Below are 25024 nucleotides of genomic sequence, written 5' to 3' on the forward strand. Positions count from 1 at the left end.
AGGAATTGTTTCATGGGAAGAGAACTTATCTCTTTCTTCTGTCTCCCAGTGAGAAAAATGTGGCTGAAGTTTCTTTTGGCTATTCTTCTCTGGCATGTAGCAGCTGAAAAGGAACCTGAGCCGTAAGAACTACCCTCTTACTAATATTAGTATTTGTGAAAAGCCTTTGAAGACAGTGCTAGTCGATGTTATTGATTTTTCTCTAAAATTTAAATACTGCCAGGGCTCATCTTTTATATCTGGAGAGCTAAAGCAGGATGGGGATGACAAGTGAACAATTCTCATTTAATATGATCAGACCTTCCACCTATTGCAGAACTTCCATGGTAATTGATGTGTGTCCAGATAATGCAATAGCAGTAGTGACAGCAGGGTGCTTTGCTAAAACCAGGTAGTTTTATCTGGGCCCAGGGCTCAGATAAAGAGCAAAAGGGCAAGAGCTGGGGGCAATAGCAGGACTGGGCTAGTTCAGAGATGCAGAATGGAGTAAGGAGCACTGGCAGTGTGTCCTCTATGTCCTTTACTTATCTAAAGTAATTGGTGGGTACTTAATAATAACAGTGTTATGTGTTTATCCTGTTGAGGCTGTTTCTCCTTTACATATGAATGTGATCACTTTGATGTTGGGATTCCACAGGCAGTATGTCCTGATGGTGCCTGCTGTCCTCCAAAATGACTCTCCAGGTCAGGTTTGCCTGCAGTTCCATAACCTCAATGAGACAGTATCTGTCAGAGCAATCCTAGAATACAGCTCTGTTAATACCACTATTTTTAAGAAAACCATGACAGCAAGCAGTGGTCTACAATGCTTCGACTTCAAGGTAAGTTAATTTTAATTTATGTCCCCATGGAAAAGGATTGTAAACAGGGACAAGAAAATTAAATCAGAGAGCATGGAAAGGAACAAACAGGGAAAGAAATAAGACTTGTTAAAGGGAAAAGGAAGCATAGGAGAGCAACATAGTAACAGAAAAGGAGGCCTTTTTTTGTAGATGTAACTAATAAGAAAAAGCCCAAGAAAGGTGATGAAGCCGGTTGAAGTGAGACTGTGTCTCATTGCAGGAGCCCAGGCCACAGGTATTGCTGTTCAACAGGTTCTGGAGCAAATGACTTCAAGACTAACAACCTCCCCATGTTTCTTCTTTCTTCACAGATTCCTCCTGTCCACTCTGCACCCCTGGCTTTCATTTCCTTCTCTGCCAAGGGCAGCACCATCAGCTTAGAGGAGCGGCGGTCAGTGATGATCTGGGACACAGACAGCATTGTCTTCGTGCAGACAGACAAACCCATCTACAAACCAGGACAGACTGGTGAATGTCCACTTTGTCCATAACATGGCCTTAGGAGGCAATTTCTTCAGGCAGAATTTCTCTGTCTGGTGTTTTTCAGGCTGAGCTACATGCTAGCAGTTTCTTCAGAGTTCCTGTTAAAACTATTACAGTTATTTGCTGTGGAGCTTAGGGAGTCATCTTCAGGATGTCAGGAGACTGTCATCCCATCATCTCCATTATTTTATTTGTCCCTTTCTCCGAGGTGACAGAAGCTATTACTGCTGCTGTTTCATTACTGATGACAGGCCAGGATAGTGGGGAGAGGTGATTAGATCAATACCTGGCATAAAACAATGCTTCCCTCTGTGATGCTGGTCAACATCAAAATAGCCTAAACAACAAGAGGGAAATCTGTTACTTTAAAATGAACTAAAAGTTGTTAAAGACAAAATCATGCTATTTACCTTCTGGCCTCCTATGTGTTTGGACTCTAGATTTTCATCTAGCATTTCATTTTCTTGCAGAGTTGTATTCCTGCACTTATGCTATCCCCCCATCCATGCTTCACACATGGCCATTAGGCAGAGCTCCATTTTTCTAGATCCATTCCTCAATTAATTTCTAGGCTTTAAGGTTTCTAGCACACACTATAGGAAACCAGAGAAGAAGACTTCTTCCCAGAGATTAGTCACATAATGGAGCTATTAGACTAGATTAGTTTTACTTCAGTTCAGATCAGTTTTATCTACATAGATACACAGTAAGAAGAAAAGCTTACCATTTGGAATTTCATGCCACTAAGGTGTGCGATATGGGTTGTTTATTGGTTAAAGGGCTTGGTTCTGAGCTGCGGCAAGCAGCAGACAAAATCAAATTATGAAAAGGTAATGCAGTTCTTATTTCTTCAGTCATTCCTTTCTGTAAGGTTAAACTTTCCTGAAAGTAAACTTTTCATTACTAACATTAAAGGAAACTTTTATGAAAGAGTACAAGAGCTTGATGCTAGGGAAAAGATCTTTAATCAAAGACTATATAGGGTTCTTCTACCTTCAGATGCACTTAATTATGTGCATCGTGTACAAGCAAGATTGTTGGAAGACCTGTGAAACTGGAGTACTAATGAATACAAAACATGCTCAGCCAAACAAACTATGGTCAATGCTAACACTCTGTTTCTTGCTTTTCCAGTGAGGTTTCGTGTTGTTGCCCTGGATTTAAATTTTAAACCTGTTCAGGAGAAGGTGAGTGACCAGTAATATTCCCCTGCATTTAAAATTGCTGGGAGACAACTTGCCAGATTTTGCATAGAGGATTACTGGGTATAAAATAAGATGTTACAGAGACTAAATGCCAATGAATTAGCCTGATTTCCTAAGCACATGCTGTCATCCAGACTTTCGTTAGAGTCACAGGGAAGAAGGCAAGTGTGTAGTAGTTTGAATTCCTGACACAACATCTTCTATTGTCACTGGGAAAGAGACTCAAAACCCCCTCCACTTTGTTGCCACAGACATTATCTTAGCTCTGACCAGAAAACCCACGGTTCAGTCTCCTGCTCTTACAGTTCAGCAAATGTTGCTTGCAGGCATCAGTAAATCATCCACCTGGCACTTTGCCCATTTTAGAAATGGGGGAAATTAAAGAAAAAGTGCTGCCACAATTATTTATGTCCTCACAGGTATTCTTTCCACTGCCAGCAGTCTCTCTTCATGCTCATAGTGAATAAGGGAAATTAATGGAAGGGTCTTCACTGGCCTTCTCTCCTGCACTCGTAATGCAGGAGACAGCACAGTGGTAGCAAAAGAGCTGGTGCTAATAAGAAGCACAAATCATGGTTTGTGTGCACCTCTATGACTCTGCTCACTCTGAGCTGGTGCTAAAACCAGTATGAAACTGTCCCACCATTCTCATTTCGACTCTCTCCTTTATGCAAGCTTCTTATTGAAATAAAATTGCTGTTAAACTGATTAAAATAAGAGATGAGGGCCTCTGATGAATGGTATTATACTGAATATTGGTTATATACTTCTCACAGTCCTGAGGAAAAATAATTTGTGTTTGATCAGCCACCTAATATCTTCTTCCATTCTGTTTTTCCCTCTTTCAGTACCCCTTGATTACAATTCAGGTAAGAAATTTTTGTCTTTGTACTGCATTACTCTGGGCACATGTCCTTACGTGGGTTTGAATGTGTCCATACACTGACAAATCTTGCTGCTGAGTACAACAGCAGAAATTAACAGAAACTCCTTAACACAGAACAAGGATGCTCTTTGAGCTTGGCATGGAAAGCACACCTATAATCATTCCAGCAGTCAAAATTCGTAGTGTTCTTATGTCTGCCTTTAATACCCCCCCTCCCCTCTACCCATTTGCTCAGCTTATTTTGGGCTATATCTTTTTGTAACTCTAGTGCTGTTAAAAACTATGAACAAATATAGGTTGTGAATACAAGTACTAACTATGTCAGTATTTTCATGGCATTTTCTGGTGATTTTTAAAACAATTTCAGTTCACGTCTAGACAGCATACTTACAAATTTTCATGTTACACTGTAAAGTCAGGGGACTTTATTTTCTTTGCAGTGAGAACATACATCTTTTGAGCCCTCCACTTGTTTTTCTTCCAGTTGTTGCTGTAAAGAGTCAAGGAAATGGTGTGAATGAGTTTTCTTTAGTCTAGCTAGTATAACATATACTGAGAGGAAAATGCCACCCCAGTGAATGCAGAAGGTTTCCTTCCTTCTTCTGGCAGCTGAAAAAAAAAGCTGGGGTTGCTAAAGGCCAAGATTTGTGTGGGATAAACTTGGCTGAAGAGAAAGCACAAAGAAGATTTTCTTTCTCTCCCCTCTTGACACAAATCTAGAGCAACATATACTAAAGAGCAGGAAAGAGCAGTATTGTGCAACTTTCCCTGATGATTGGGACTAATAAGTAGGCTGGCAGAGAACGCCTAAATTTGGAACAATAGATGAGAATCTAACAACAGTAATAATAACATGAATAATCAGAGTACAAAGGTGCAATTTAGCTCAATGCACATGCATTAAGCAGCTTCTCCAGTGCATTAAAGCAACCTGCTCTGTTTTCTTCTTTGTTGCTGGTTTTGTGTGCTAGTAGCAAAATATTTCCAAGGCAAAAAACCTGTGAGTCTGTATTCTTTTTTCTTCAGGATCCAAGGGGCAACAGGATCTTGCAGTGGCAAAATGTGAAGTCGGAAATGAACATTACTCAGCTAGAATTCCCACTCACTGAAGAGCCTATCCTGGGGAACTACAAAATTATTGTAGCAAAGAAGTCAGGAGACAGAACAAATCACTCATTCCTTGTGGAGGAATACGGTAAACACGACCCTTTTTTTTAAATTCAGTGTAGGAAACATTATTAGAGATGACCCCATATGAAGCAACCTTTTTGACTGCTAAAACTTCAAACAGCTTGCTGACAAATGCAGCTTCAATTAGTTGTCATTAAGAACTGGGGAGATTAAAAAAGAAAGAGAACAGTTAAAAAAACCCAAGAAAAATTTACAATTTTTCACACACTCAGTCAGCAAAATAATCTGCATAAGAAATCAGGAAGTTGATTGCAAATTTCAGTGAGACAAACTAAATTTTTCCCAGCTATGTCTATGAACTTTGTCAAAACCCCACAAGTCATCTAGACATCACAGGATTCATTTCAGAAGTTCTGTCTTCTCTTCAAAGTGTTGCAGGAATACTTCAGTAAGCCTTTGCAGATCAGGCCAATTCTTAATCATATTGCCAGCTGGGTTCTGAGATCCCATTCCCTCTATGACTAATAAGATATATCCTCGTTTTTGCTTTCATCTTAGGAGGGTCTGCAAATTTACAATATGCCAGTATTGGTTTTTTTTCTTTTTCTTCTTTGTCCTAGTGTTGCCAAAGTTTGATGTCACAGTCAGTGCACCAGAAAGCCTTACAGTCCTGGATTCGGAGTTCACAGTGAAAGTCTGTGGGTTGTAAGTACCACGTGCAGAGTTGTTAGGAAATATGCTGAAGTTGAAGAAGTTTCCACGGACTGGGTAAAGAGCCAGGGTTTAGAGAAGAAGCCAAAATATGTAGGGCCCCAGAAGAGGTTGGTGAGGGTTGACTTGGTCTCTGGAGCTTTCACTTATTTGTGTGCTCATCTCATTTTATTGTATAAATATTCAATTCCACATGGTGTTGTACAAGGTAGATAAATCTTCTGAGAGGTTCCCTGGTAAAGTAGGATGTGTCCACTCCCAAGAACCCACTTCAGAGGGAGATCTTCATAAAGCAGAGCCACAGTAAATTCTAGCAGAAATCTTAAGGTTCCAGTTGTCGAACTCCCCCTCCAAGCTTGGTCCTTCAGAAGGACCTTGCTTACACCAACACCAAGATCTTGTAATTTGGGAGTTGAAATCCCAATCCCCTAGTAGATATGAGGAGTTTTATAAAGGTATTTGTTTTTGCATTCAAAGTGTAGCTTTGTTTCATAGGTTTAACTGTGAAAAAGAACTAATTTTGATTCCTGAGTTGTATTTTCTATTTTGTTAAAGCAGGAGAGTTAGGAAAAACCTGTGAAACTATTCCATGCTCTGGCTTCCCAGCTCGCTGCTGTCCTGAAACTATTCCTGCACCCATTAGTTTAAGATTGTTTGTCAAGCATTAGCACATAGAGCTCATCAGATCATATTTCCTCTTCCCCTAGGTACACCTATGGCCAGCCTATTGAAGGGAAAGTCAAGCTCAGTGTGTGCAGGGATTTTGATTCGTATGGGAGGTGCAAGAAAAGCCCAGTTTGTCAATCATTTACCAAAAATGTATGATACATAATTACTATTCCTCTTCATGCTTGTCCTCTCTTTTGTGTTCTTGTTTCTCTCCCTTTGCTCATCACACTTTGCTTTTTCTCTTTGATACTTTTCCTCACCCTACTCATCTCTTTGCTTTTACGACTAGCTAGGAGCTCGGGGCACCTAATTTCTCTTCTTGGCTTCCTGCAGGCCTGAAGGATTGACACATTTATTCTTCATGACTCAGTTTCCCATAAACATGTATAAATCTTGTATAAACATGTTAAAAGTACTGAGAAAAGGCTTCATTCACTGAAGAAGGGTCCTGTGTATTGTCAACACCCTTTGCAAGATATGATCCTTGACAACAGGATTTGTTTTCTTCCCTGTCCAGCTGGAGACAGATGGTTGCCTCTCCCAGATCTTCAGCTCCAACATCTTTGAGTTACATCGCACTGGTTACATGAGGAACCTTGACGTGAAAGCCACTGTGACAGAGAAAGGAACAGGTAATCCCTTCCAGACAGACAAAACCAGTAAAAGCTGTGTGGTCAAGAAGGAGAGTAGGAGATAGCCTCTGCTTGTTGAGTACAAGAATGTCTCCCTGAGGAAGATCATTTTTACAAGCCCAGGGACCATCTCTAGGCAAACTCTGCTGATGCTCTGTGCAGGACAAAGTGTATCTTCTCATGACTCTGGGCATGTCTTCCAGGCCTGCAATTTACAGCTGCTCATGTTATTTCTGTAACTCGGGTGATGAACACCATACAGTTTGAGAACATGGACCACCACTACAGAAGAGGAATTCCTTACTTTGGACAGGTAAGCAAGAGCTTGGAGGGCTTGTGTTGAAGGTGGTTGACAGGCAATCACATAACAACAATGATGGCAGCATCTACGGGACTGTTTGGGGTGTCTCCCCAGTCTTCTTCCCTTACATGCAATGCCCTACTGGTAATTCTGAGTGCTGAAGACTATTAGTTTATTCTGAATTTGATTCTGCCAGAAATACTTGAAATCAGAACAATTCATTAACTAACATTTCTCTAACTTGCATTTTAAGCTTGCTATAAATCACTGCCTCTCTCTTCAGAACTGACCATCACATGCCAGCCAGACAAGAATAGAAACACTAGTGGATGAAGGAAGAAAGAGGGAGAGGAATTTAGGGCACACAAAAAGTCAGGGAAATAACAAGAGTTTGTGTCTCGGAAAGGTTTTTCGTTATTTTGTTTCATGACAATACCTACATAACTCTGTCAGTTGTTTAAAGTGTAGGGATAAATTGCTCTACTTCAGTTCATCTTTTGCCAATGAGGAAAAAATAAGTGGGACAATAACACTGAAAGGAGACGAGATTGTGTTTCAAGGGTGGGGGTTTTTTCCCCTCTGTAAAGTCTGTATAACTTTCTTATTTGATTCCCATTCCCATTCGGTTCTTTTCTTTTAAAAAATCAAAATTAATGTTCATTTCTAGCAACATAGAATTTTCTTAGTGGGATCTGTTATTTGTTTAACACATACACAGCAGAGACAGTATAGACAGAATCAGAAAAATGTTCAAAACAAAGATGTGGAGAAAAGGTTTTCAGACACTGACAATAGCAGCAGCAGACTCTCGAGATTAGGGAAGGAAAAAAGGAAGGGAGAAAAGAAAATATATTTTTAAACTGGAAATATATAGTCAGAAGGGACTGATCAGGAAAGAGATGAGACATGAAAGTTCTTGCTCCACAAGAGGATATTATCAATGGTGTAGCAGATGCTGAGGAAGCTCCTGCTCCAAACCTCATAAGACAGCTCAGATAGTTGCCAGAAAGTGAAGTCAGAAATTTCAGTTGTCAAGTATTGCTTTGAAGGAAGATGAAAAAGTAATTCTGCTGTCTGGAGAGCAAAGGAGTGCAAGATATAAGTATCTACATACAGAAATACATTCACACATTCAGCATGTTTCACATTCCCTTTTACAGATCAAGCTGGTAGACAAAGACAACTCTCCAATTTCCAATGAGGTTATTCAGCTATTTGTCAATAACAGGAATACAGACAACTTCACCACGGATCATAATGGTGTTGCTGAGTTTAGCATTGACACATCCGAAATGTTTGATCCCGAGATCAATCTGAAAGTGAGTACAAAACAAGGCTGAATAGAGACAAAGAGAGAGTTGGCTGCTCTCAAACTGAACCCAAAAAATGATGGCATGAGGTTTTAATTCTGGTAATAAAAATATGCTTCCTTCATCTTTCTTCATTATGTAGAGCTCTCAAAAACTACTATAAGAGGAGTGAGGAAAACATCTGAGCTGTTGCAATGCAATGGCTTGCTGCAAGGTGCTCTTTCCTTACCAGTTTTTCTTTAGATGCATTACGTGAACTAATCATTCTGATGTCAGAATGTGATGACAACTTCCCTAGTGATTTATGTTTGCTTTCCTTTTCTTCCCCACTCCCTCTCCTGTTCAGGCAGTTTATAAAACCAGTGACCACTGCCACTATGAAGGCTGGATAGAGCCTTACTACCCAGAAGCGTCTCTCTCCGTCCAACGCTTCTACTCTTGGACTAGCAGTTTTGTGAGGGTTGAGCCCGTGTGGAAAGATCTGAAATGTGGGCAGAAGAGGATGATCACTGTGCACTATGTCTTAAACACAGAAGGATACAAGAGAACCAACACCATGAACTTCTACTATGTGGTGAGTATGAGGTTGTAGGTTGGTTTGCTGAACGGGCCTTATTGAGCATCTATCTGGTAATCCATCCACAGGAATTACAGCAGTGAGTCATCTTCATGGTATTCTCTGTCCCCCTTTTCCCTTCCTTTTGCTTCTGCTTTGTGACCAGCAACAAGGTCCCCAGCAGCAGCAGCAGGAGCATTCAGCATGCCCTAAGGTTTATGTTTAAGCATTTGAGATCATCTCATTGTAGATTGTCCTGTTAATGCACAATGAACCTGATTGCTGCTTTCTCCCTCCAACTTCTGCCAACCCATACATGTCTTGGTCTTCTCTACACAGGGCATGACAAAAGGCAAGATTGTCCTTACAGGGGAAATTAAAGTTAATGTCCAAGCTGGTAAGTTAAGTTGCCAATCCATATTTTTGCATTAAAACAAACAAAGAAACAACCAAACACCAAGAGTTTGGTTAAACAGAGCAGCAACAGGAATGGCTGTATCTCTCTCCACCCATGAATGTGTGCATGACAGTAGCACTACCGCTAAGATCACTATAAAGTCAGGTTTAGCCCAGCAGTTACTGAATTTAATATTAGTCAAATAATGTTCTCTAAAGATCTTCCCAAAGGATGACATAGGGAATGCAGAGTGTCTGTGTAAGGGTCCTATCTGAATATGGCTCCATGTTCAAATCTGTAATAAATCTGAGACCTCCTGGATTAAATCTAGGCAAATCACCTCCTGGAAAATTGTTCAGTTTATCATCTTCAAATTGCTCCACTGACTGGTAAAGTTACATATCTGTCGAGTTTGGCTACTGCTACAGTAAATCTTTGATATTCCTTCCTTATTGGTGCCTTTATTTCTTCTAACAGGTCAAAATGGCACTTTCACCATTCCCCTTGTGGTCAGGCAGAAAATGGCTCCAGCCCTTCGGTTGCTGGTGTACACCTTACACCCTGACAAGGAGCTGGTGGCAGACAGTGTTCAATTGCCAGTTGAGAAGTGTTTCAAAAACAAGGTGAGAGGCACTAAGGTATAGCAAGCCTTACCTGCTGTCAGATAAACACAAATTCTTTGTGTATACATCCACAAGAGATTTCCAGTTTTGTTTCTTGTTTCCTTCCCCTTCTCTCTACATTACTGTTTTTATTTTTCTTTTTTCTCTTTGGCCTTATATCTTCCCTCTACCACTACCTCCTGCCCTTATTGTCAGATGATATACCTTCTTTTAACATTGAAAACTTTTCAGGAGACCCACATCAATCCCAAATAATTTTTGCCTCGCTTAAACTCTACTAGTGTTCCATTCAGTTTTTAAACTTTCAAAATAGTGAACACACTTTAGACTTATCCCACTTCATCATTCAATCTAATTTTTTACATTTTTTGGTTGAAAAATGCAGTTTAGGTTTAGCAGAACTAAATACACACAGAAAGGAAAGCCAAAATAGCAGTCTGGGGTTAAATATTTTTTCCTCTTTTTTTTATGGTACATTTTCATTCATCATTATAAACTCAGATTTCACCAGTAATATTTTTTCTAATCTTTAGCTCCTAAAAGCTAAAATGCATGAAACTATAGAGCAAAACAAGCCATGTGACATTAAACAAAATGTTTCTAGTTGCCCCTCCTATTTTTTTCTTCCTATCTAAAACAAATGGGAAACAGATTTTGTTCTGAATAGATTGAAAATCTGTTTTATACGTTTGCTAACATGGGTCATGGACCTAGGAAAAATATTATTTGCTCACTGTAGGGGTTATTACATGTAGTCAAGTGATAATAAGGTTTGATTTGATTCAGTAATGACAGCAAAAGAATCACACTTTGTTTTCAATCACTTGAGGTAGCCTTCATTTAAGCTATTACAGGAATCTAAGTGTGCTTATTGCACAAGTCCCTGTTATAACAGAGGCCTGGCCAACAGCTACAGTGGAGACCAGACATTCTCCTCCAGGCACATCTTCTGTGCTTTAACAGAAAATCCTTCTGCTGTCCTTCTTGCCCTGCACTCACACACACAGCCAGAGCAGCGCCAGCAGCATGGCTCAGCCATGCCAACATCTCTTTGATGAATTTCAGGTCCACTTGGAATTCTCTGAAAAGCAGATGCACCCAGCTTCCAATGTCAGTTTGGTCATTGAAGCTGCTGCCAACTCCTTCTGTGCTGTGAGGGCAGTGGATCAGAGCGTGCTGCTCCTCAAGCCAGAGGCAGAGCTGTCCATGGAAATGGTAAGCTGCCAAATGCCTTGCCTCCTTCCACTGCTTCTTCCTCCTCCATTACAGTGTCTCTTCACATGAGATCATTAGACTGAGTTAGAGTTTTATGGCTTCTGGCATGTGCCAGTCATAAGCCATCTTTAGTAGGCAATAAACAGATTTTGTTTCCTGTGGATTGTAAATCCTCTTTCATCTGGGATTTAGTTTAACCTGTGACTGGTCTCTGGCAGCACAACCCTCCAGCGTACCCACTACTCCCAGTTTTGTGTTGTCAGCAAACTTGCTGAGGGTAGACCCTTGCTGCAACATCCAGATCACCAAGGAAGATATTGAGCGAGATTAGAGCCAGTACTGGAGTACCCTGTGGTACATCACTGGTTGCTGGCCTCCAGCTAGACTCTGTGCCACTGATCACTGCCCTCTGATCCCAGCCATTCAGCTATTTCTCAGTCCAGGAAACAGAGCATGGTTTCAAACAGGCTGTCATCTCAGTTTTGGCAATTTGCAGTACTTGATGGTGTAAGTAAGGTTGATGTTTACATACACACAGTTCCTGTTTCCTTTCCCCTCACAGGTATACAGCCTGCATCCTCTACAAGACTTTCAAGGCTACGTCTTCCGTGGGTTCAATCTAGAAGAAGACTCCCAAGACCCCTGTGTCTCATCTGACCACATTTTTCACCAAGGCTTGTATTACACACCTGTAATGTCTGGATTAGGCCCAGATGTGTATCAATTCCTCAGGGTAAATGTCCTTATTACTTAAATATGCTTTAGTGAGTTTCTGCTTATGTAGTGTCAGATTCTGCAAACAGCCCTAAAAGTAAAACTTATACATGACAAACTCTCCTCTTAGACCTCTATTCTCAATTGATTCCGGTACCTACTGTGATTTTCCACAGATAACACCCAAAACTCCCAAAAGTCTCTGCATACATGTCTCTGGGCACCTCTGTGGTGGAAACACAGTAATGGGAAAGAGGGAAGAATGGAACAAACCCCACAACAATGTGTTTACGGCTAATGTTAAAATGTGGTTTTTACAGGATATGGGAATTAAATTTTTTACCAACTCGAAGGTTCGACAACCAGTTGTATGCACTGGTGAGACTGTAAGGCGTCAACCATACGGAATAAATGCAGGACACGTGGCTTCTGCACACCATGTCAAATCATCAGGTAATACAGAGGACAGGAAAGAGATTTTACCTTTCTTCTTAAAGGAAGAGGTATTCTTGTTATCAGACATGGACAGTACTCATTAACCACTTAGGTTTCGATATTAAATATTGGCCTGGCATCAAATAAGATGGCTTAAACTAATGGCCAGGGCTCAAAAGAGTCTTTCAGGTCTACACTTCTGATCCATGTCCAGTTTCACACTGGGAATTGTTAACAATTGGCAGTGTCACACAAAACTAACACTGTTGATTCCCTTCTGACCAGAGCTAGTTGGAAAAGACTGTGTGACAGTGGGAACAGTAATCAAAGCTAAGAGCCAAGTGACCTGTGTTCCAGCCCTAGGTCTCATGAGAGACTAAAGCAATGTTTTCTTTTTCGTTAAGTATAACCACCAGGTTATACCTAAGTAAGGGATATATTAGCAACATTTAATAACATTTGTGTGGCATGTGTGTATATATGAATATTGTAGATTCTCAGCTAGAAGGTAATGGTAAAACACTTATTGTCCTTCATATTGGCTCATGCACATTCAAACCTGTCCTTTCTGGGCATCTCCATTATATGAACCAGGCTTTCCTAAATTCCCATTATCTCTTACCAGCTGAAGATGCTCAGGAGGAGCAAGAGAGGACACTCATCCTTGAGACTATTCGGGAATTCTTTCCTGAAGCTTGGATTTGGGATATAGTTCCAATTAAGTGAGTACTGCTTCTTTCATATCTGTGCCTTGCTTTAGGAATCAGTGAATATATTCTCTGATGTCCTGCAAGATGGCAATCCCTTGCCAACTCTTCTTCCTTTCTGGCCTAGAAGACCTCATTTTTCAGTCATCAGCTGCCCATCTGCCCTTCTCTTTTCCATGATCAAATTACCAAAGATGTCCCTAGACACCTGTTCCCACAATGTGTATACCATGAGTCATATTCCCGTCCTCAGAAAAAGGACACCTCTATTTAAAATATGGATTTTCAGAACAAGAATTCTGAATTGTCTTTCCAAACTCAAGGATATGATGGGCAGAGGAAGATTTAAATGGACTTTTCTCAAATTTTAGTGATAAATTCCAGGGACTGTATGTGGTATTTCTGCAGATAGAATAGGGGTAGTTCTGATTCTCAAAACTTGTTTCACCTACTGAGAAGCAAGTTTTCTGAAATTTACCCTTTTGAAAGCTTTCATCCTTTCTCCATTCCCATCAGCTCTACTGGAAAAGCCAGCATCTCATACACCATCCCTGACACCATCACCAAATGGAAAGCCAGTGCTTTCTGTGTGGAAGAGTTGGCTGGATTTGGCATGTCTGTGCCTGCCACTGTGACAGCCTTGCAGCCTTTCTTTGTTGACTTGACCTTGCCATACTCCATCATACGAGGAGAAGATTTCCTGCTTAGAGCCACTGTCTTCAACTACCTTGATCAGTGCATTAAGGTGTGTACTTCTGCCCAGACCTTATTCTTAGACCTTATCACATCTCCAATGAAAATGGTGCAAGTGGCTGGATCTGCTCTTGACTGAGGGACTGCTCATTCTAGCAGATGACAACAGATTATCCTCTGTTTTGTCCTCTGAATTTGTCCTCTCAGAACAAACAGTACAAAGGGAGATCTTGTGAGCTGTGACTAGGGCAGATCTGTGAAGCAACTGTATCAAGATCCATAGAGAAAGGAAGCAAGTGCTTTGCAGAGTATCATTCACCATCCACAGATATGCAAGCCATCAATGGTTTCACTTTTCCTTAAGAAGCATGTGTGCATAGGATGCTTAACATCCTGTGTTAACAGTGAGACTGTTGAGAGAAGCAAGAGGGAAAACCGTTCAGGTTACATCTGATGGATGATTAATCAAACATCATCATCATCTGAGGCTTTAAATCTGCCCTGCACTTAACCCCAGATGTAAGCAGATAGTGTCTCACCCCCTCTAACAATAAAGCACCATTTGCAATACGGTACAAAACCTTCATCCCGTTACACTACTCTTTCTGTTCTCAGATTAATGTTTCACTGTTGGATTCCCTTGATTATCAAGCCAAACTCATCTCCCCGGAGGATGATGGATGTGTATGTGCCAAGCAAAGAAAGACCTATGTCTGGAATATTCTCCCCAAAGAAATCGGTAAGTGTTTTGAATCTACTTGGTTTTATGTTCCAAGATTTATACTAATTTATATCTCACCTGAAAAAACTTAATCCTTTTCCAGCCCAGAGAGCTTGGTCTACCACTGTTCTTTCCAGTTCTCTGGGTTAAAGAGCTTCTCCACAGCTTCAGTGTGTTTATCATTGCCATTTTTAGAGATCAGTTCTCTTCCCATATGTCTCACCTTCAGTGACTGACCATTCATTATGTGGAACTACTTCATCTTATTCATCAGATGAAATTTCTTACTTTGTCAATCATCCTGCATGGCAGAGGTCCATTCCTTTCCTTTTTTTGCTGTTATTTAAGGTAATGTGGTGTTCAGCATTACTGCAGAGGCCAAGGATGATGAAGCTTGTGGACACAAAGCTCCCAGGAACATCAGTATTGGCTACAGGGATACCCAGATCAGAACACTGCTGGTTGAGGTACTGCTGGCAGCTCCTATTGTTTGTCCTGCATTCCCTTTCATGAGGAAACTAAAACACATCAGAAGTATCAAAAGCAAGTAAAAGTTTTTCAGGGTCCCTAAAGAACTCCTGGTGTGGGTCCACATTCATTTGGCTGGGACAGGGTATGGCTGTTCAATCGAAGACCAAGTCCACTCCCATGAGATGTCCTCTTCCATAAGGATCAGTGACATGTCTCCCTCGTGCAGAGGAGAAGCTGGAAATGAGGGGCTCCATCTGATGAGATGTCCCTTTTAGGAGCAGCCACATCATACATGGTCTTGTAAACTATTGCTTCAATCCACCTGTTTGTGATGTAGGAGGTTAGGGAAGCGGTGGCATTTTGACACCGAATTTCTTCTACATACTTTTGTCTCATCCACTGCGTGTATCTTCTTTCCATCTCCTTGCAGCCTGAAGGAATCAGAAGGGAAAAGACTCAAAACTCTTTAATTTGTACAGAAGGTAAGGGTCTTATATATCACTGTCTTGAGAAGAACTGAAAGGAAGTTTGGAGTCTTTCCTGCAGTATTTATTGATGCTTTCCCTTCCCTTTTTCCCAGAGTTGTCCATAGGACAGCTAGTATGAGTGTAATAGTTCAGTTCCCTGCTACCAAATTCCTGTGTCGTCTGGTGCATATCACTGAGGCAGCATCTGTGCCTTGCCCAGATGTGCTCAGGTGCTGCAGGAAGGCTGCTATGAAGCTCTCAAAGGGAGACAACCTTTCTGTGCAAATTATGTTCTGTGTTTCTTTCACTTATGTTGAGTGCTGTCCTCTATTCCATGGACACCTGTAGCTTACAGCTTTCCACCTCTGGTGGGAGTGGGAGAGGGAATGTAATGTTTCTTTCCACACTATCTCAGTGCTGACAGCAAACAGCACCTAAGGTTTCCTGACTCACCTGAAAGAGGCAAAAAATCTGTTCTGACACTCACCAACAAGCTCTACCAGTTGTGCCACTGAGGGAATCCCCAAGGGTCACAGAAACTACAACCTGTGAGCACCAACCTTAGCCTGTTTTACTGGTTTCTATTGAGCAATGACAGTGACTACACCACTTGATCTTTTTTTCACAATTTTGATTTTGCTGTGTCCCCTTCTCTCTTCGTGTTCTTGGTGAATGCTGTTTCACTTTATTGCTGTCACTTGTGTGCAATTTTGTACACAAGCATTTCACTGTTATAATTAGTATTCCTATACAAATGTCAAATATTTTTCTCCACAGATGATGTAGTTATTCAAGATATATCTCTAGAGCTACCTACAAATGTCTTTGAAGGATCAGCCAGAGCCTCCTTTTCTGTTGTTGGTAAATATATAATTAATAAAACACTTTTAAAAAAAGAAGATATAGAAAATGTAACATGAAAGCTCTTTTAGGATTCAAAATGTGAGTTTCCACTCCTAGTGTGGGAAACTTTTGAGAAAAGAGACTGATTCTCATCTTGTCCAGCAACGCTGTGCATCAGCAAGATGAAGTTTAAATATCAGTTGCATCACTCTTCACTATTCTGTTTAAATTTAGCTCATTTGAAAGTCTTTCTCTGAAGCAGCAGCACAGTTCTGACTTATGATCTCAGCCAGATTCATATCACTATGGCATTTTTCTACTTACCCACCTACAAATCAGAGATGCCAGTAGAGTCTATTCAGTCTTTTCAGGACAGGGATTTGGTTACATGACTCACTAGCCATAAAATCCTTGCTTGGTAATGCTGGTGACTTTTAGAAGCTCTTTCCAGAAATTCTTTGCTGGGTCTGTGCTACCTTTCCTAGAAATAACAGCTAAGAAGTGGGTTGTGATACATCTGCATTATCAACATCCCTTTTCAGCATTAGCTGTTAATTTTGCAATAAATGTTTGCAATAAATAGCTCTGGCTATTCCCTTCCATCCTCTGGAAACAGAAGTTTCCTGTAAGTTCCTTTCATTTCCAACAAGAAGTATTTGCTTGAAGTGTCAGCAAAACAAGGAGTGTTTCTGGTAAGGGCAATTTAGACTATGAAAGGAGAGGCAGGGAAAGGATTCTTTGTTGGCTGCAAAGCAGAACAAAGTTCTGTTCAGAAGGTTCCCAACCCCTGCTAGGCTTTTATGACTCTGGCTGTGGGATGGAAATTACTGGTAATTTCAGTGGCCATGAGTTGTGCTGATGCCCCCACTCTCATCTCCTCTTCCCCAGGTGACATCATGGGCACTGCCATGCAGAACCTGCACCAGCTCCTCCAGATGCCCTTTGGCTGTGGGGAGCAGAACATGGCCCTCTTTGCACCCAACATCTACGTCCTGGACTATCTGAACAAGACAGGGCAGCTGAGCAGGGAGGTCAAATCCAGGGCCACTGGATACTTAGTGAGCGGTGAGAGCTTCGTGGTTCCCTTACAATGTGTGCTGAAATTCCTGTTGAGGGCAAGAAGAACAGAAGCAGCAGCAGCAGCATGGCTACCCTGGCAGATGGCATCACAGATGTAGCACTGCCCAGAGACCCAAGGATTTGCCCTGAACAAGACATTTTATTTTCCTTTATCTTCTTATCTTATGCCTTTTTGCTGACATTCAACTGCCACGTTTCCTTTGAGGTTTTGTCTTCCAGTCCCCTTCTCTTTTCCCACTCAGGCACAGCATGTATCCTGATCCTGTATGTTTAGTTGGAGCATAGAGCTGATAGAGCTCTGCTTATTCTCTCAGTGTTTCTGCCAAACAAGATATTCCATGCTCCCATTCATAGGATCCCTCAGAGCTCCCTTCCTGCTTCTTAGATATACATTGCCTTTCTATTCTTTCCCAGACAAATAAGTCAGCAAACAAAATAGGGTTTTGCTTTTACATCCAAGAACACTTCCTTTTCCATGTTCTTGCAGGCTACCAGAAGCAGCTGTCATACAAACGTCCTGATGGGTCCTACAGCATCTTTGGCACCAGAGACAGGGAAGGGAACACCTGGTGAGTGACTGGGAGCAGAATTGGCTCAGAGATTAATTTACATTCAATTATTATGGTGCAGGTAAGAGGCAGCTTTACTGGCTGAATCAGATGTACAGAGCTGTCTAGGACTGGGCGTTGGGAAGTACTAAAGGAAATGTCTCTCCATCCTCTGCCAGGTTGGGTGCATGCAAAGAAGTTGATCCCTAAAGACCCAGCTGCCTTTCTGATTCATTCTCCTGCTGTCTGCTATGAAAGCCATTGCACTGTGGTGCTCTGCAGACAGGACCAGCCACAGAGTGTGCCAGACATCCTCCTGTGTCCCATCTAGCTACTACTCCTTTAGCTATTCTCTCTCTGAGGAGCACACAAAGAGAAAGCAAGCCACCAACACGCTGGCTGCAACTCTTCATGCTCTTCAGCAGCATGAATGGGAGGGCTGATTTCTTCTGTTTCTTCCAATGCTCATCTCACAGCTCCATCTTTCCCTTGCAGGCTCACTGCCTTTGTGTACAGATCATTTGCACAAGCTGGTCATTTCATCTACATTGATGAGCGTGTCCAGTCTCAAACCCTGATGTGGCTGTCCAGCAAACAGAAGCTAGATGGCTGTTTCCGGAGTGTGGGGACACTCTTCAACAATGCCTTGAAGGTAGCAGAGAATTACTACTTGGTCAAATTTATACTTTTTCATTAAGAATATATTCTTCTATTACTGCCAAAAACTATATTTCACTCCAAATGCCTGCCTTCTTCCAAGGACTAATTCTCCGCATCTTATAATTAGTATTTTCAGCTCAGTCAGCTTTTGTACACCTACTTTACATGTTATGTGCAGTTGAGATAGGATTACAGGACTGTAAGCTTGAAGGAGTGATGTTTTTGGATTTAATGGCAAAGGGCTTCTCTGGATTTGTGAGCTATTCAAGAGCTATGTGAATGCTCTCTTTCCCTCTGGGCTGCCTCCAGAACTGTCCATACTGTCTCAGCTGGGACATAACAATTGATATTTAAAGTCTCTCATCTGTGGCATTTACAGATTATTCCTCTCTCCATGTTGTTTCCAGGGAGGAGTAGATGACGAGCTGTCTCTTTCTGCCTACACCACCATTGCCATGCTGGAAGCTGGGCACTCCAGTTCGGTAAGGAGACTTGCCTGATACTCAGATGGAACTGGTCCCCAGTTGTTGCCTTGGGTCCAGCATCTGCTAAATTGTCTAGGTAGTAAAGAGAGACAAAGAGAGGGAGAGAGCTTCCGGAGTAGGTGACCATGCTCTGTATCTGCACTGGTTGCTGTGATAGAGAAAGTCCCCATCTCTACACCTCTTAGACCACCAGTCTTTGAGCAGAAACTGTACAAACCTCCATGGGATTACATCTTCTATTTGTGAGACACAAAGCATTCAGTGATGTCCTTTAGTTTCCAATAAATAGACTTGACAGGTAGAAACCTACACATGACAGGTAGTAACCCACACACTTTCGCTTATCCTCAAAGACAGCTCAGTCAAGAAAGTAAGTTGTTGCAGGTAAATCTATAAAATCTACAAATGGAACTAGAAGGTATGTGGGAAAAACAAATGTCTGTCACAGCAAAAGCTGATCTGTCCTTTTCAAAAAGTTGGCAGTACAAAGGTGACTAGAGAGGAGATGTTAGACTTCAATACATGAGTTAATCTCCACTTTTTCGTATTCTTTCTGGGGACATGGAGTAAAATAGTAAACTTTTTGTGGGTGTAAACCTAGTACAACATCGTAGAATTAAAGTGACACCAATGTCAGTGAGGATAGAAACCACTAAGTTAGATTTGTTCAAGACAACAAACTCTTGACTATAGAAATGCAGAGCAAATAACTATCATGGAGGTAAGCAGAAGGAATTATCTGTGAAATCTGCAGACCAACCTTGTCAAGAACACCATTAAAAGCTACTTGATTTGTTTGGTGTTTCCTGTGAAATCGCTCCTAGAATAATTCTGTATTCTCTCTCCTGAACTCATTATACAAGGTAAAGTCCCACTCTCATTGCTGTGATAGTGACAGGATGAGGAACAAGTTTAAAGAAAATAAATTTTTGAGCAGGTGAAGACTACCGTCCTGAATTAAACCCATATGCTTTTTTGTTTTTAAGTACCCTGTAATCCGAAATGCCATTTTTTGTCTGGAGACTGCATCTGAGAAGAGTATCAGGGAAGTTTACACTCAGGCACTCATGGCCTATGCTTTCTGCTTAGCTGGCAAGGCAGAAAAATGTGAATCATTCCTTGAAGAGTTACAGAAATCAGCAAAGGAAGTTGGTGAGTTTCAGTCACTTGGGGAATTTGGGAAATGGGAAGATGGAACAGATCTTACTGATGATCTAACCTTGACAATATTGAGCGAGTGGGCACATGAGCCAAACCACATTGGAGTTAATCTGCAGTGCATTCATTGATGTGCAGGGAGTCCTTTTGAGAGAGAGGCCTGGATGCAGTGAGACTCCAAGGCAATACAGAGCAGTGACACTTGTAATCAATACTGGTTCCTCTCTTTGTTTATTCAGATGGCTCACAGCACTGGGAGCAGGAGGAGAGGTCTCCATCAGACAAATCTCCCTCCTTCCTTGACCATGCCCCTTCAGCTGATGTTGAGATCACCAGTTACGTGTTGTTGGCATTGCTCTACAAACCCAACCGGAGTAAAGAGGATCTCACAAAGGCCTCAGGGATTGTGCAGTGGATCATCAGGCAGCAGAATCCCTATGGAGGTTTCTCGTCTACCCAGGTGCCAAAAGTGCCTTCCACTCCACAGCTAGTCCTAGGAATCAGGGCACTGTTTCAGGGTTCCAGCAGGGCTCTGACTACCTAGTCCTATTTCTCTTTTCTAATTGCTGTCCCTGAGAGAAACCAAACCTTTATATTAGGAGACCAAAATACTTTCCCCCCCATGCCCAACCTCTTCTTAACTATAGAAAGAGTAATTTGACTAGCAATAAATACAGATATTTGTGTCAGGGATGAGCCTAGAAAACACCAAGTCCCATCTGTCAGATGACCATGAGTTCTGTGTAGCTCCCCAGAAAACATAGGCTTCACCACTATGAAAAACTCTAGAAGTGCACTCTGCTTCTCAGATTTTATGTTCTGAGACCCTTTTGTCAGGAGAGTCATTCTCCTACCCTAAAGCATACATGAGAGAATGAAATGTCTCCTTTTGTATGAGAACCCTGGAATTATACATAAATTTAGGAAGAAACAACTGTGATGGGCATTGCAGCAGTGACTTTGATCTCCTCTGCACTGGTCATGCTGTGTAGCCAATTGTCTTTTATTATTTTCTTTTTCTTCAGGACACGGTCATTGCCCTTCAAGCACTCGCTGCTTATGGTGAGGCTACTTACAACTCTGCTTCACAAAACGAAGTCAAGATCACTTCCAAAAAGCCTTTTGAGAAGGTATTTTTTGTCAATAATGAGAACAGGCTCCTGGTGCAACAGACTCCCCTTCCAGAGGTCCCTGGGAAATACAGCCTGACAGTGAATGGCAGTGGATGTGTATTTATGCAAGTAAATGTCTGCTTTCTTCTTCATTGTGTCTCACATTTTGCATACAAGATAGCCACTGTTTTGATGATTTTCTAGCTGTCTCCTCTTTATTTTTCCTAATTGCTTGATTTTCCTAAACCATTTAAACACTCTTTGTCCCATCCCACATTCTGACTCCTGGGGAGTTCTGGCATGGAGAAAGAGTCCTTTCTGATCAACATCTGGTTTCTTTCTGGGTGGTGACTCTGGGTACAAGCACCTTCATTGCTAAAGCATAGAAATCTTATGTGTTCATCATTGATATAAACAAGCATCTTCCTCATAAAACCAAGTGCAACATTGCCAGAAAAGTTCACTGAGTCTGTTTTTTTTTTTTGGAATGCAAAGAAAATCTTTGGCATTCTTGAACAAAAGGGTTTTTTTCCTCTTCCAGACAGCACTGAGATACAACATTCACCTTCCAGAGGGGTCCTCTGGATTTCTGCTTTCAGTACAGACATCAAATGCTTCCTGCCCACAGGACAGACCAGCAAAATTTGATATTGTCCTCAAAAGCAGGTAATGTGCCACCAGCAAACCAGCTGCACAGATGACAAGGCACGCAGAGAACACTGCTGTGTGTTTTCACTTCAGTTTATGAAGTCAAGAGCCCCAGGCTGATCAATATGCTGATGGTATCAGCCTGTAAGACACAGTGTCCCCAAAGACCACTGACAGGGCCCTCTGTTGTTTCAGTTACACGGGGAAACGCAACAGCTCCAACATGATCATTATTGATGTGAAGATGCTCTCTGGCTTTGTTCCTGTTAAGTCTTCCCTGGATAAGGTAAACCTAGAGGAGCAAGGTGAAATTACCAGAGGCATGGTTAAGAACCATTCAGTCACAGACCCTGTGAGGTGTTCGCGTGGCTGCACTGTTCATTACTGGGTGGAGGGAATGCCCTCCAGGGAGCTTCAAACACACAGACCCTCCCATGTTTAAAACTAGGAAGGGTATCAGCTCAAGCCTGAGCAGCTGGCAGCTGCAACTGGGAGCTGGCCCTGTCCAGGTAGGGAAAGGGTGGGAAACCTCTCAGATCACACCAGAGTCCGCAGAATCCCCCAAGTAAATTGCAGTGACTTGTGCATTTGGAAAGAGCTCATACCCCCAGCTGAGTCAAGGGGTAGGTTTTTGTCCATCCTTTCAATCTATTCAGCAATATTTGGACTCTAAAAATCAACTACCAGCTCTTGCAACTTGACTAGGAGGAGAATGAATACCACAGACATGCAGCAGTAGGGTCTGAGGCAGCACTTGTTTTGTAATGTTTTACAAATATATTTATCTCCATTTTCTTGTTTCAAAGCTCGTTGACAGTCGAACAGTGATGCAAGTAGACAGCAAGAAAAATCACGTCCTCCTTTATCTGCAAAATGTAAGTTCTGGTCACTGTCTATTTGATTTTCACAAAGGATGGAAACAGCATGCAATAGGTATAACCACAGTATGGATATACCCTATGTGGTGCATTTATCATGTTCTCTTCCTCAACAATTTTCTACTGTTATCACTAAGCTGCTTACTTCCCAAACTGCTTGTAACTTCCCAACCTTCCAAACAGCTTCAAACTGACACCTGTCCTACCAGCAAATCAAAAATCAAAAAAAGTTTTTTTTAAAAAATCACATTGAAATTAATCAAAATTCTTTCTCCTTTCAGTAAAATGCAGACAAACACCAGAAAAGAGGTTCCCTTGTGTGCATGCCTCTTTGGTAGGCTTCTTATAAACCTTGGTCTTTCCAACATGACAGGAAACACTGCTTTCATTTTCCCCTGGAAAGATTTTCTTTGTTTCTCTTACATTAGATCATTGCAAAATTTTACTTGTAATCTAATCCCTGAATCAGAATTTACTTAGTAAATAATTTGCTCAGGACACTGCAAAACTAACAGAAGCTAATAACCCAGTGATGTACACTGTAAATTGATTCACAGTTTCTTGGTGGCACATAATGTTCATGTCTGAAATGGGAGGGACTGAAATACCAGATTTTATCATCCTGACCACTGGGAAATCCTGGAAAATTTAACTCAGTCCTTTGGACAATTTTCCCACCTCTGGCAATAGGATATGCAATAATTACAGAATCAGGTGATACGAGCAGGACAGAAAATCTATTAACTTTTCAGTTCAGTTTCACTTTGGACTCTCCACATATTTGGATAACAGCTGTCCCATATCTGTAGGTATGGCATCAGTGGGATTTGGAATATGCAGCCTGTCAGTTACCACCCTTGTCCCTCTAGATGGTAATGTACAAATAAAAAAACTAATGTGATCTCTGACCTTCCGTTCCAGATCTCACAGAAGAAAAGGAAAGAAATCACTTTCTCAGTTGAGCAGGACTTTGTAGTGACCCACCCCAAGCCAGCACCCGTGCAGATCTATGACTACTATGAAACAGGTATGTCTTTGATTTTAACCAGTGTGAAGTGTAGGGGAGGACAGGGACAGCAGAAACAGTACCTTAAGGGAGAGCCTGTACCAGCCCTGCTGCAACCAGCACCCCTCTGGACTCCATCAGCACCCGAATCTAGGGCCAGGGGAGAGACTCATTTCACTTTATTCACCTTGGTCTCATGCGCAAGGTGATCAATAGGCATGACTAGAAATTATGAAAATATATGCACCAGAATAAAGAATATTTCAAGAATCTCCAGTTTAAGCATGCATAGGTTATATCCACCTCCAGGGAAAGGCACAAGTGTTCTCCAGGGTAACAAGAACGTTTCTATTCTTCTTCTCCAGAAGAGTATGCTGTTGCTCAATACTCATCACCTTGCAAAGAGGTTGTTGCAGAAATGAACTAAGGGTTCAAAAAGGTAAGTGAAAGCCAGAAAATAACCAAATGGGCAGATAAGAAAGCCAACTATAAAGCAGCAAAAGCAGAGCGAGTAGAACAGTAACCATTCTCGAAGAAATGAAGTCTCCATGAGGCTTCTCAGAGAGATGAGAGAGCCTGGCCAGATCCTATCCCATGACACCGGTGGAATCCAGAAGTAGGGACCACGTTGCTGTTCATGGGGAGAGATTAGCATCTAGAATGAAAACCGAAGTGCAGAATAACGGAAAGACTGGGAAATACCTTCAAAGCTTCCTCAAAAACACAGATACATACCAAAGAACCATTTACCTATGGCCATCCTTGAAAGTCTTCCCTCTGGAGTCTATGCTTCCCAGGCTCCAGCAGGGTTTTCCACATGGACTAAGAGAAACTTTTTCTGGGACAGTACATACATTATCTGAGGAGAGCACGAGGTGACATGAATCATGGAGGCAGTGTATTAACTAGTCAGGGGTATGATGCTGCCTGGCTGTACAGGTCAGGTCTGCATCCTGCTCAGCACAGCAGTTCTGCTGGCTGCTGTCTCATGAGCAGTTTCTCAGGAGCCCAGGCACAGCTTGCTGCAAGACCTTGGTCCTGCTTTTGTCTGTTTCACACAGAAAGAACTGACTACCCTGTATCTTGAAAAAAATGCCTGTGTTTTGCAACCTGCAACTATTGGTTCTCACTGAGGTTATTTTCTTTTGGATTTTCACCTTCAGGAGCACCACAAATGTTGAACAAGTGGTCAAGCACCCTATTTTCTTCTGTCATGAAGACCTGGAAAGAGCCATAACATCACAGTGGGACTTAGGACTCACAATGGGACTCCGTGACGTTGATTGAGCTAGTCTGACTCTCTGTTTCCTTTCACAGCACATCTCTCCAGCTCTGTAGCACAATCATGTATACCTTTCCACCAATAAACCTCTTTTACATTGGGCACTGGCTTTTTTTTACTGTCACAGAACAGGCATTTTGATGATAGTCCACATG

The 25024-nt window shown here is 41.7% G+C and overlaps 1 protein-coding gene across 1 annotated transcript; it reads left to right on the forward strand.

Annotated features, from left to right (window-relative positions):
* The first annotated feature begins 9 nt into the window (after nt 1–9).
* Nucleotides 10–24014, forward strand: LOC121350525 (ovostatin-like). The gene is made up of 35 exons (XM_041461914.1): nt 10–122; nt 638–821; nt 1154–1310; nt 2460–2512; nt 3379–3399; nt 4443–4611; nt 5168–5252; nt 5966–6077; nt 6445–6559; nt 6763–6872; nt 8021–8179; nt 8517–8744; nt 9066–9123; nt 9601–9746; nt 10812–10961; nt 11524–11694; nt 11996–12128; nt 12736–12832; nt 13334–13562; nt 14126–14249; nt 14580–14698; nt 15133–15184; nt 15947–16030; nt 16901–17077; nt 17580–17661; nt 18136–18292; nt 18708–18782; nt 19772–19937; nt 20183–20403; nt 20969–21184; nt 21597–21721; nt 21899–21989; nt 22510–22578; nt 23503–23608; nt 23953–24014. The coding sequence occupies exons 1-35, from the start codon at nt 13–15 to the stop codon at nt 24012–24014; spliced, it is 4413 nt and encodes a 1470-aa protein (XP_041317848.1). The 5' UTR covers nt 10–12.
* The last annotated feature ends 1010 nt before the right edge of the window (nt 24015–25024 follow it).

This window comes from Pyrgilauda ruficollis, unplaced genomic scaffold, assembly GCF_017590135.1.
Source record: "Pyrgilauda ruficollis isolate IOZ18807 unplaced genomic scaffold, ASM1759013v1 scaffold158, whole genome shotgun sequence".
NCBI lineage: Eukaryota > Metazoa > Chordata > Aves > Passeriformes > Passeridae > Pyrgilauda > Pyrgilauda ruficollis.

Excerpts from the sequence above, each read along its gene's own strand:
- LOC121350525 (XM_041461914.1), top strand. The coding sequence starts at position 13 with ATGGGAAGAGAACTTATCTCTTTCTTCTGTCTCCCAGTGAGAAAAATG. Across the intron at positions 2,513-3,378 it reads TTAAACCTGTTCAGGAGAAG|TACCCCTTGATTACAATTCA; the intron begins GTGAGTGACCAG and ends TCCCTCTTTCAG. Across the intron at positions 17,662-18,135 it reads GACAGGGAAGGGAACACCTG|GCTCACTGCCTTTGTGTACA; the intron begins GTGAGTGACTGG and ends TTTCCCTTGCAG.